Genomic DNA, 13,323 nt, shown 5'->3' with positions numbered 1-13,323 from the left:
CCTCCCCCTCCCCTTTTCTTTGGGTCCCATTGAACAGTAAATATCTTCCCACTCTATTATCTGACTTAAGCACTTGAGATCTTTGCCACCACTAATACATAGAAAATTCTGGGGGTAAATTTGTGTATCTAGGAAGTTTTTGTGCTGCTCCATTAAACACAGAAATCCATCCTTTAGTGGCACAAAGCACATACAGAAACTTGAAAATTTTCAAAGCATTATTTTTGCCTTCTCCATGATCTCGCTTGATTTCTGTTCAATGTACTTTAGTATAAATAATAGCATATCAACTATTAGAGAGTTTTTTGTTGGTTCATTGACTCTAAGATAAAGAAGAATTGCATTTATCTTCTTAACATGTAATCTATTTTTAATCCCCAAAATATGTTGGGAGAATTTTTCTCTTTACAGCTATGAGAAGGTAATAAGGAACCAAACAGGTTTTAAGAGATTAACTAAAACTTTCTAAGGAAAATCCTTATGGAATGCCATATTTTTGTCCAAGGAGGCCTTTATTCTTGTGGCTGTGCAGTTATAGTGCCAGGTTGTGGCCTCTGGAATATAACCAGAAGTGTCACGAGATCTATGTAATCTCTGCCTTGGAAACATCAATCAGCTTTTGTTTCTGCTGGTTTATTTTCCAGAACTGAACTGCCTCTTTAAATGTCTGTGAATGCCAATTTGTTAATGGATCCAATGATAAGTAATAACTGTGCATGTAGTAGCTTTCAAGCAATGGAGATATTATTAAAAAAAAACAAAAAAGGAAATTTTGAGAATTGTTTTGCAGTATTGAAGGGTCTTCCAATACATATTACTGTAAGGAAATAGTAATTCTAAAGAAACAATACATTCTGCATTTTCATTTTTGATAAAACAGCTCTACAGTTCCTCTTTATTCAGAAAATTACGGGATGCTACCCTAGTTCCAAACCATGGTTTGTAAGACAAAGGTTTGAATGAATTTGTCATATTAAAAAGAAATAGAGGAAAAGGGTAGTCTCTTCTATATGTAAATATTGTGAGTTAAATTTATCCTTAGCATATATGACAAAGTTTTAATTCTATAATCTATAGAAGGTTTTCTTTTGCTACAAATTCTCTTATTGGTTTTCAGTCCTATATTTTCTCATGTTCTTCACTAGACAGATCTGAAGCATTGTTTCATACTTGATGTCATAATAGAATAAACAAATAAATATGGTTTAAAAACCCAAATGGACAAAAGTATATGCAATAAAATTCCATTTCATCTTCAATTTCTGCTAAATTGGCACTGTTAACTTTTCATTTCTTCATATCAAGTTATTTCTATGCATTCTTAAGTATTGGCATTGAACACACCTTTTGATTTCCCTTTTTTAGCAAATAGGAGCAATTGCTAAATATTCGTCTCTACCTTTTTTAACAAATATAGATTTTATGATCTTTCCACATCATCACTTTAAAATCACATTATTCTTTATATTGATTTTATATTATTACCTTGTATGGAGGAAACAATTTTTTTAATTACTCTAGTTGAGAATGCTACTTGTGTTGTCCAACTCATAGCTATTATAAAATATGTTGCACTGAATTCCTTGCACATGTGTCTGCCATTTTGCCATCCAAAATTGTTCAGTGTTTTAGGCTTTATTCTCAGACCTTTCCTGAGGGTGGGCATCATTTGTGTAATTTTCTTTTGGGCTGTTTATTTTATTGATCTCTAACTGTTCTGGAATTTATTGATCTGTAATTGTTCTGGCACATGTTCAGTGAGAAATACTACATTTTTTTTTTTTTAGTCTACCAATTTCCTTTTGATTATTTAAAGGAGTGTATATATACTAAAACATTTTTGCTTCTTTTAAATATTGTGAATGAATGTGCAGACTTTTAAGGATATCATTACCTTCCAAAAAATATATAAAATTTAAAAATTGATTGATTCAAGAAATTCTTTTATTTTCTAGATAATACTTTTTCAGTTTATGTATGCAAATATCTTCTCTCAGCTAATGATATGCCTTCTCATTCTTTTTGCAATATCATATTTTGAACTGCATTGCAGTTTTTAAATATAATGTAGTCAAACTATTTCCTTTATGACTTTCCTTCATATACTTGAAGAAATTCCCTACTGTCCCCAAATCATAAATATTTCCTTATATATTGTTTTGAATTTAAAGGTTTATTTGTACTTGGATTTTTTTTTTTTTTTTGGTTGTACATTGAAAATGGGGTCAGTTTCTTTCATTTCTCCTTTACTGCCCTCCCTTTCCTCTATTTCTTCACTATTTTCCTTCTTTCTTCTCTTCTTCATTCTTTCCCACCCTCCCTCCCTTCCTCTCCCCTTCCCTTCCTTTCTTCCTTCTTTCTTTTGTGGTGAATTAGGGAATTGTCCCATCATTATTTATTGAAGAGTCTTTTTCCAGAGTCCCCTGGTAATTCTTGACTTTTACCTTAACAATCACTTCTAATGTTCTATAAATTTTCAAGTTTCATGAAACCTGAAATTTTGAGATTTTAATGACATTTACATTTAATCTGTAAATTGGTTTAGTAAGAATGGACATCTTTATGAATTTGTTTTCCTATGCATAGGATATCTCTGTCTTTTTAAATTTCTGGATCTGGTTTTCAATAAGATTTTTATAATTCTAATAGTAAAATCTTATACAACATTAATAAAGTTACTGAAATATTTTTAAGTTGCATTACAGGTTTTTATTAAATTTTCTGATTATTGCCCGTGCATAGAAATTGAAATTGCTAATTCAGGTTGTTTTTGTATTCAACAAAATTACCAAACTGACTTATTCAAACTTATTATTCAACTGTATATTTTAGGGTTTGCTACATGACAGTCATATGATATACTTAAAAAAAAAAAAATTTAGATCACTAGATCTCCTGCACGTTTATTTGCTTTTTCTTTCTTTATAAACTGATTTGGATTAAAATTTTATTGATTTAAACTTGTCATTCCAACTTATATTTGACTTGTGGTCATTCATTTTAAGGGCATGCATTCAATAAGTCAATGTAAATGTTACATTCTAATAGGGTTTTGGTAGGTGTCTTTAATCAAACTCAGAGAATTCTTCCTAATTCCTAATTTGCTAACACCTTTTTAAATTATCAATATTGAATTTTTTATTGCTTGATATAATTATGATTTTTCTTTCTTTGTTAATAAGGTAAATCACACTTTTGATGTTTTAATATTTTAATCTATCATCTCATTCTTAGACTGAACCAACTTCTTCATGATATCCTCTTTTAACATGTCACAAATTCAGCTAAACTTTTTTTAAGGATTAGAACATCTATTTTATGAATGGCATTGACTTCATTTTGTTTTTCTAGTTAACTTATACCTTCTTTTTTCTTGCTTGTTTTAATTCCTATTTTGGCTTTACTGTGATATTTTGCTGATTGCTTAAGTGCATTCTTTTATTTACTAATTATTAAAAACTACAACTTATTTCAAATTCTGTATTTTCTGTATTCCCCAAGTTTTTATTTTTAATATTTTAAAATTATTCAGGTCTAAATATTTTCTAATTTCTTCTTTGGCTGGACAGTGCAGAAATGTGTCTTTCAATTTTGAAGTATAAGGGAGTATATCCATTAGGGAGTATATCCATTAGCTGTTGTGACAAGAATGCTTTGAAACAAACTGCCCCAAACTGAGTGGCTTCAAAGAATGGTCATTTATTATTGTTCACAGGCCTATGCATTGGCAGGGTACATCTAGTCTCTAATGGGCTTACTTATTCAACTGTGATCAACTGTGGATCTGGTACAGGGATCACTCCTCTACATGTATGAGGGTTTACCTGGTCCCTCAGTGTATCTTTTGCATCAATTCAGCAGGTTAGTTTTAGAATGTTCTCATACCAAGGCAGAGGTGAAAGACAAAATGAGAAATACTCAAGCACTATTTCATAATTTGGGCATGGGTACAGAGAAGTATGGAAATATGAAGCCATTAATGCAATCAATCTACCACACAGAATTGGCTAGGGGTCTTTTTTTTCTGTTAATTTCTAATTTAATTGGGTTGTAATCAGAAATATGGTCTGTATGATAATTTTGAATTTTTTGTGGCTAGTCATAGGTGTGTATATCAGTTTTGAAGTATTTTTGATAAAATCTCTCTATATATTGTTGGATTTTTAAATTTCTTCCTTAAATGCCACTATTTGCTTTATAGGGATTAGTTATAATATTAACTATATCCATATGTAAAACTATCAGCTTCCTAGTGAATTGAAAATATTTTATTACTTTTAAGGTACTTTTTATTTCTGGTAACCCTTACTGAGCTTAAAGCAATAGTGTTTTAAAAACATTAATATAGTTGCATCTTCCTTCTTTAGGCAACTATATATGTGGTAACTTTTCTCATCAGTTTGTTTTAAATTACTATGCATCTTAAAGTATTAGAAATGGTCTCTTTTTACCAGAATGTAACTGAATTTTTTTCAATCTAATCTTTATGTGATTTATTAGAGAATATTAATTCTTTTGAATTTATCTGAAAATATCTGCATTTAATTTCTAACATTTGCTCATGGTCTTTCTATTTTTTTTTTAAATTATTCTCACCCTCCTTATTCTGTTCTTTTTATGTGACAGATAGATAATTTTGTTTCATTTTCTTTTCACTTTCCCTATTTTTCTTATACTTGTATGGAACTTAAATATTGCACCAATATTTAGATGTACTTTTTTTTGTCAGTTTATACCTGAACTTGTGTTAATTGAATGTGATTTCAATGTCATTAATCTGGGAATTTTTATCTATTTACATCAATTGGGTAAAGAGGTATTTTATTTTTACAATTATTTTATATATTTTATTTTTCTCTGATTTTTTTCACTTCCTTTGCTTTGTATTTGAAGGTTTCTTTTTCTTTAGTGTTTTCATACTACTTTTTGGGCAGTTAAAGATTTATGTATATTTTTTTTAGTGACCACACTCATTACATATTTAGAAATATGCGACATCTGGAGTTAACCAACATCTTTACTATACTTCTTAAGAATATGAGAAGTATAGAATGCATTGGTTTCCTATCCTATTCTTAAGTATATGGGTTTTTTAAGTTTGAAAAGGCCCATTTTTTTGTTTTGAAATGTTTATGTTCTCAATTTATACCCACTCATTTCATGATTTCATCCAATTAAACAGTTTCAATTATAAATTGTAAGTTGAAGACTCCAAAATTTGCATTTCTTAGTGGCATGTTATCCCCTGCACTGCAGCCTTATAAACCTCTTTTCCTACTCCACATATCTGTTTGGATGTCAACTAGTGTTTCATAATTTTCTTATTTAAACCTGAGTTCCAACTCAAACCCCACCCCAAACATGTTCTTCCTATCTTTCTCCATTTGATAATGGAAACTTAATTCATGCACTTACTCAAATAAAAAATACAAGCCACAACATGGGTCTCTCTTTTTTCCCCTACTCCACAAACAATTTGCCAGAAATTCCTATCAGCTATACCCTCAAAATATACACAGAATTTCACTCTTTTTAGCACATCCATTGGCATTATCCTGGTGAGAGTCACCATCATTACTCACCTAAGTTAAACCAGTTAATTTTGCAGTATAAGCTGCAATGAAAAAGAGAAAACAGATACCATGCTCTAAGGTGCAGAGAAGTTAATTTCTTTCGATTAACTGTTCAAAGGAAGAAAGACATTTCTGCTTATCAAGTCATCCATGTATCCAGGAACTGAGTATGATATTACTCTGGCACCCCTTACGGTGCAGTTTTTTCCATAAGGTTAAGAAAGGACGTTTGTTTTCTGACTAGAGAGAAAGTTAAAGAGAAATGGAGGACAAGCAATATCCTTTTTCAAAAATGCAATCCAAAAATTGTACATATTATTTTATTCACATGGCTTGAACAAGAGTAAGTTATTGGAATAAATGACCTGAAGCATAACATCAAACTTAGAATGTGAAGACTCAAAAAAGGTGCTTTTTCTGACATTTATATGACCACCAGCTGAGATTTTCTTTTCTTTTTCTTATTTGTAAATGCTTTCCTTCTATTGAAATGATCTAGCTGGTAATTTGTAAAGGTAGCTATTTTGTACATAATTCCTAAAAATACCTAGAATTTGTTCCCCTTTAAAAAACATCATTTGAAGATAAAATAAAAGTAAGCATGTTACAATGGTATGTTCATGTGTATCTTACATTCCAAAAGAGGGTCAATATGGATGTGAATTACACAGGCTCTTGTTACTAAGAAAATAATGACCCTTCAATAGAAATGATGGAATTGACTAAGGAGGATCAAGTGGGATGTAAGTGGTGAGATCTTTCAAATATGAGGCAAATATATTCCTGACAGGAAACTGGAAACTATTGACTGATGATTTTGTACAGATATGTTGTGACTAAACCAGCATCTGTAATTTAACCAGAGAGAAAAAAAATGAGTAATAAATTCACCAGTATCTTGGAGCTGTGGTTAAATTTTGATTGAACCTATTGTGGTACTGGTACACTTACTTAAAGCTATTCTTTTCTACCCAAAATTCCTTGCCCTCTCTCTCCTGTACTTCATTCATCTCTATCTCTTTTCCTTTTTCTCTCTTCTTTCCACTTTCTTCTTTCCTTCCTGCCTTCCTTCCTTTCTTCATCCTTCATTCTTTATTTCTTTTTTTATCTTGTTCACCTTTCCTCTGTCTTATTTCTTATCTACATTCCTTATTTACCTTCTAATTGTTTCATATTTGAACCTTAATGCACCCTAATGCACTACATTTTGACATCTAGAATCCATGGATTTCTAGAGGATACAAATTGATTTTCCTTTCATAGCTTATCAGAAAATTGCCAGTGTAATTGTTTTCATTTATCTCTTATGCTAATCTTCCCATCCACCATTCTTCCTTTCTTCCAGGAAGACCCACTACATTATGTGAGACTGTGGGGAAAGCTGAAATTTGGCTAATTCGAACATTTTGGGATTTTGAATATCCTCGTCCATATTTACCTAATTTTGAGTTTGTTGGAGGATTGCAGTGCAAGCCTGCCAAACCTTTACCTAAGGTAAGTCTATTAAATGGGAGGCTTTGTATACATTAAGACATTATACCTTATACTTATTTTCTTTTAAAGCATGCTGCCTCAGTAACAGATACATGGGTTAGATAACTTTAGTTTTCCATTCCAGTTCTATTTTCCAGGTCATGGGTGTTTTTATGAGTAATATTAAGTATGTTGGTCTTCACAATGAAATGTTAAGCAGAAAAGTGACATAGACACTCTTAAAAATGTCCTTGTGGCTATCATTGAGGTAACAGATTGGTGGGCCAGGAAACTAGAACTACAAAAAAAAAAAAACAAAAAACAAACAAAAAAAAACAACAGAAAACTAAGAATCTAACAAGCATGATAGAATTCTGAACAAGGAAATTTACCATGGTAGAAAAAAAGATAAAGTTGCTTTCACAAGAACTTTGGATTAAATTCACAGATTTGGTAAGTATAGATTCCATGAAGACTCTGAATTTCCATCGTGGAGGTTATTTGGACACTGGTGAATTTTACTGAGATAGGAAATACTTAGCGGAAAAACATCTTTGTGCTTAGAATGAGTTTATTTTGGTCCTAATCACTGTAAGGTGACAACACAATTTTAGGGGGAATTTAGGAATTAATTAGATAGTACAAGGTCCCAATCTCAGCAGACAGCAACAGAAATAGATTAAAGTTCATCAGCATAAAGTAGAATTCAGACAAATGAGAGACCAAATGTTGAATTGGTTCTTTATCAGAATGAGTTTTGGGAGTGAAAAATAAAATTCTATACCATACACTAAAGTATAAATGTAGAGTTCCAGGAAAGTTGGAAGTTAATAGTACTGAGACTCAAAGAGAGTAATAGACAAGCATGATAAGAATCTTGTATTTAGTTATCAATAGGTAATAAGAATACAGACCCTATTTACTTAGGTTGTGGGAAAATGACCAAAATCTCTTTAGGAATATATCAGGGTAAATGTTATTTCTTTCCAGGAGAGTTCTTTATTTCCTTTTAAGATCAGGTGCATATTGATGTATGAAATTTCTTTTGAGGATTCTGAATATCCTTTTCATACCAGTGAATTATACTTGTAAACCAATCTCTATTGAGAGTTGGTATTATAGGCGATAATGAACCACTATCCAACTAGAGATAAAGAGATGTGACTTTGTCATGGCTCTCTAGATCATCTCTCACTACACAATACTATGCTTTTCTTTCCACCTTCACAGCCTCCCACCTTCACCTTCCCCTGATACACACAAACACACCACATGAATCTCATGATTTCAGAAAAACATATCAGGTAATTTATGCAAGAGGGAGATAATTATTCTCTTTAAAATTCAATGTACCTATCGATATAGAAGTTTGGGAAATCATGGTTTATGACACCTATGAATGATTTATGTCAGTCAATAAATGCACAGAATAAAAATCATACTGGGATTATAAAAATTAAAATGACACTGCAGTATAGTGAAATCAAGATCAAAAACTCAACTGATACATATCTATGTTTTTATATACATTTGTACACAAACACACACACACATTTGTTTAGAGTAGATGAATCAAAATAGTAAAACACCAATTTCTGTGGCTACTGAGATGTTCCTCTAACATTAGGCAAGCTGAGAAATAGCATTCTATGTTCACCTCATATACATCCCCTCTCGATTATTTTAATATCTGTAAATTGAGAAACATAGTAACTCCAGAGGTGGTACAAACAGTTTCACAGAGAATGTATGACATATAGTTAGAGGGTAGCACTCACAGATATTATGAAATGAATGACTGCAAACCCAGAGGCTGCAGTGCGAAACTTGCACAAGTGTAAGTGGTGACACAGGGAATTATATGTCAGTTCTGGGATAAGGTTCAATTTAAGGCCTGAAGTTAGTATTCCACTCTGGTGGGAATTTTATATATCGGGATGCCAAAAAATAGCACTATTTCGTAATATTTTTTATGGAATAACAGCATCAGACAATTTATCCTCTTTTAAAAGAAATTATTACATGTTCCTTTTCTAACAAAATTCTTCTTCACCCAATTAATCAGTAAAGTGTAAGCTTGCAAAAAATAATCCTGAAATTCTGTCTGAAAGGAAAGAGGATCAATTTGATAATAATTTATTGGATGAAAAATAGCTTGCTGAAAGTTCCAGAAGCCCACTTCAGGACCCTTCCTTGGGCTTACTTCCAAATAATATTTTTATAAGTTTACAAACTCAGTTGTTTAGTAAATTTAAACCTGGGGGATAAGTGTCCATCAACCAGGAAAAGAGCTACCCTACTCCTTATCACCTATTGCTGGTGTATAGCGATTTCATTTAATGTCTATCCTAGTAATCACTGATTATATATTTAAGCCATAAGTATTAGTTTATATTTCCTCCTAAAGAAATTAGATGCTTCTAACTTTTAATAAGCCTTTCTAACAATGGTTTTTGTACTTTGCTTGAATGTTCAAGTTAAGAAATGCAGGTGAACCTTACTTTTTTTCCATTGATGCTTTACGTTTGTAATAGAGCCATTTTTGTATCTCTGCAGGAAATGGAAGAATTTGTCCAGAGCTCGGGTGAAGATGGTGTTGTGGTGTTTTCTCTTGGGTCAATGGTCACAAACCTCACAGAAGAAAAGGCCAATCTCATTGCCTCTGCCTTTGCACAGATTCCACAAAAGGTTAGTTCAATTGCTTATCTTGTGGACCTTGCTTTAGTTTCCTAAAAAGGACCACTTTTCTTTCAGTTTCCAATAGCACATTCATCCTTTCCTTCTAAGGCCTCATTGAAAGGACTTTTTGCATCCATATTTCTACCAACAGTCTCTAGTCTTCTATCAATCACATCACAGTTTTTCCAGCCTTTACCCATTATCCAATTCCAAACCTGTTTCCACGTTTTAGCTGTTTTTAATAGCTGTACCCCACTTGCTGGTACAAAAACTGTTTGAATTTCCTATCTGCGAAAACAAATACCATGCAATGGCTTGGCTTAACAACAGGAATTTATTGGACCACAAGTTTGAGGCTAGAATTCCAATAAAGGAGTCATCAAGTGATGCTTGATTACTGGCATTCTGGGGCTAGATGTCAGCGATTCTTGGTCCATGGCCCTTCTGTCATATAGCTATGCATATGGTGGACTCTCCTGGTTTCTCTGGATTCCATTGCCTTCCAACTTCTTCTTGTGGTTTTCCCTCTTTCTACCTGAATTTCATTCTGCTAATCAAGGACTCCAGTGATAGGATTAAGACCCATCCTGATTCAGTTTGGCCATCCCATAAATGAAGTAACCTTATCAAAAGGTCCATTTATAATGGGTTCACATCCAATGGAATGGATTAAGATAAAGAATGTTTTTCTGAGGTACATAGATCCATGTCAACCCAGGCAGTTACTATAAGAATTGGAAAGAGAATGTAGTCACAAGTGCTCCTCTGAATTGAATGTGGGAACTAATTATAGAATATTATTCGTTGCACATAACTAGCAAGATATAGTTATTATGGATAAATAGCAAGAGCATTAAGTAAAAATTGATTAAATATTAACAGTGCACTTAGGAACATTTGATCATTTATGTACTCAGTCTTGAAGTTACTGGGGAAATATATTTTTGTAGTCATGTATTTTCAACGTAACAAATATGAAAGCATTAGGCCCCCATCAGTATTGCAGTATTTGAAAATAAGGGCTTGTCTGACTACTGACAAAAGTTCTGAAGTATTTTATATCCAAGTTCTTGGTTAGGGAGAGCTGAAATGACCAAAAGTGGTTAGGGAGAGCTGAAATGACCAAAAGTGGAGAGGAATTATCCTCAATAATATACTCCACACCTCTATGCATTCTTAGGACTCTATCCAAGTATAGACGGGTCAGGAGAAGCAGTCTAGATTTGGATACCACTATTTATGGAGCATCCAAGGGCTCTTTTTATTTCTATCATTTTTAAAACACATGACATTCTATAGAACAAGTATGCTAATTGAATATATTAAAACTTTGATTTTGTGTTTAAATACCTTCAGTTAAATGTATAGGACATCTATATCTTTCTTTATTATTTAATCTGAAATTAGTCTAACAGACTTCCCAAAGCATAAAGAGCTTGTATGAAGAAACTTCATACAAGAATGGAATGAAAGCAAACCCCTCATCTGATTCTCATTCAAAAAAAAATTATTAAAGAAATAAAAGAAGGAAAGAACAAAAGAAGGGAGGGAGGAAGAGAGGGAAGAAGGGAGTGAAGGAGGGAGGAAAGGAGGGAGAGAAGAGGAGAGGAAGGGAAGGTGGGACTAAGGAAGGGAGAAAGAAATGAAACCAATCATTCAGATAAGAGACACAAAATATAAAACCAATTATATTTATGAAAAACATTACATTTGAAACATGAGAGTTAGGATGTCCAAAATGACAGATTTACACAGAAGTGGTATTGTCCACAATAAATTTTAACACCCAACCCTGATTTATTAAACTGTTCTTTTGATTTTCTAATTTTGCTCCTATGATCTCATTATCTCAACTTCTTAAATGACAAATGGCAATATGATTTTGTGATAAAACAATAAAATTAGAACATGAGAGTGTGGCCCAGGACTTAAATTTACACAGGTATTCATGTTTTCTGAAAAAATTTTAACTCCATAATTTGATTGAACCAATACTAATTTATTTTTCATCCTTCACTTGTAATCTCATTACCCAAATCTTTTAATGCATAACTGTCAAAATGATGCTATACCTAAAAGACTATTAGTAATCCCTGTAAAAAAGATGGTTTCAAAGGACCCTACTAATTCATTCACTGTTTGCAAAGAACCCATTTTATAACCTCTCTCATCTACCACCTGAATTAGGATGTGAACTGTGATTATGTGATTTGTAAATGGTTCTAAAGCCTGCAAATGCCATAGTCTTGGGGTTTTACTTGTGAAATTAATTCATTTTCTTGTGCAGGTTTTATGGAGATACAAAGGAAAGACACCAGCCACATTAGGAGCCAATACTCGGCTCTATGACTGGATGCCCCAGAATGATCTTCTTGGTAAGGTTATGAGGAGGTAAAGCTTTAGTGTTGCACAAGGGACAAATTGAGTAACTGTTTAAAGCAAAGAAATTAAAGACTTATTTAACAATTGTAAAGTTCCACATTTTATTTCTTGTTTTAAAGCAGATATAATTTAATAACTGTCCACAATTTTTATAGATTTATGCCTCCGATTGCTGACTTACGTGTATCTTCAGTTCAGACTCATAATTCTTCAAATTTCATGTTCAGATCAGATAGCTTCTGTCCAGTAAAAACCTTCCTGACAATGCAGAGGTGTTAAGTCAGGATTTCCTATGTTGCAATTCTTCTGTGGAAGCAAAGCGTCAGGTGTTTGGCTTTTATACAATATGTTTATACAATATATTTCCTCCTTGATTGTTGTTTTTTCCCCTTCTGTCTCTGAAATTATGTTAACGTGTTGTAATGAAATTCTACCCCACATTTCACTCCTCTCCCCCTTAAACTAGGTCATCCTAAAACAAAAGCTTTTGTCACTCATGGTGGACTGAATGGAATCTATGAAGCTATTTATCACGGGGTCCCTATGGTGGGAATTCCCCTCTTTTCTGATCAGCCTGATAACATCGCACACGTGAAGGCCAAAGGAGCAGCTGTGGACGTGAACATGAACACAATGACAAGTGCAGATTTGCTCAGAGCTTTGAGAACAGTCATTAACGAACCCTCGTAAGTACAGCTGCTCTCTAAAGAGTCACCATGGATGTGTTAAACATCCTACTAGAAAATGTCCAGTGTTAACACTGAGGAAGTTCTGATGCACCCTCTCCTCGCTCCACCCTCACCTGTCCCACACCGGGCCCTGGAAATGCTGTTGAGCACACTCCAGGCCGGGCCTGCCCTGTCAGGACTGTTGTCTCCCTTCAAAGTAAACAATAATTTCTGAGATGTATGTGAAGAGGCCTGAGATGGGGTGGGACCAACACACCCCCACCCTCTCCTGGCCACTAGGGACCTCAGACCCTGGGGATCAGGCACAGCAGACCCCTGCCTCAGGCTCCACTTCTCTGGAGGCCTCTGGCACAGTGCACCCCTTCTCATAGCCCAACGCAGCAGATCTGTGCATAACCACAGAAACACTCTTCAGTGAGGGCTTATTCAGAAGCCTGATGCATTAAAGTATCTGTAATTCACAGAAACAGACATTTGCTCTATAAATGGAGAGTTGGAGGCTCAGGTCCCCATACCCCCCATCCTGA

The 13,323-nt window shown here is 33.4% G+C and overlaps 1 protein-coding gene across 1 annotated transcript in view; it reads left to right on the top strand.

Annotated features, from left to right (window-relative positions):
• The window catches only part of LOC119529481 (UDP-glucuronosyltransferase 2A3-like), a 57,843-nt gene that overhangs the window by 23,174 nt on the left and 21,346 nt on the right, over positions 1 to 13,323 (top strand). The window contains exons 2-5 of the mRNA XM_037829923.1: positions 6,919 to 7,067; positions 9,603 to 9,734; positions 12,013 to 12,100; positions 12,574 to 12,793. Coding sequence (XP_037685851.1) covers positions 6,919 to 7,067; positions 9,603 to 9,734; positions 12,013 to 12,100; positions 12,574 to 12,793 — 589 coding nt within the window. The remainder of the gene's footprint in view (positions 1 to 6,918; positions 7,068 to 9,602; positions 9,735 to 12,012; positions 12,101 to 12,573; positions 12,794 to 13,323) is intronic.

Source organism: Choloepus didactylus, chromosome 3 (genome assembly GCF_015220235.1).
Source record: "Choloepus didactylus isolate mChoDid1 chromosome 3, mChoDid1.pri, whole genome shotgun sequence".
Taxonomy (NCBI): domain Eukaryota; kingdom Metazoa; phylum Chordata; class Mammalia; order Pilosa; family Megalonychidae; genus Choloepus; species Choloepus didactylus.
Note: the sequence above shows the minus strand (reverse complement) of the source record. Positions and strands in the feature narration are given on the sequence as shown.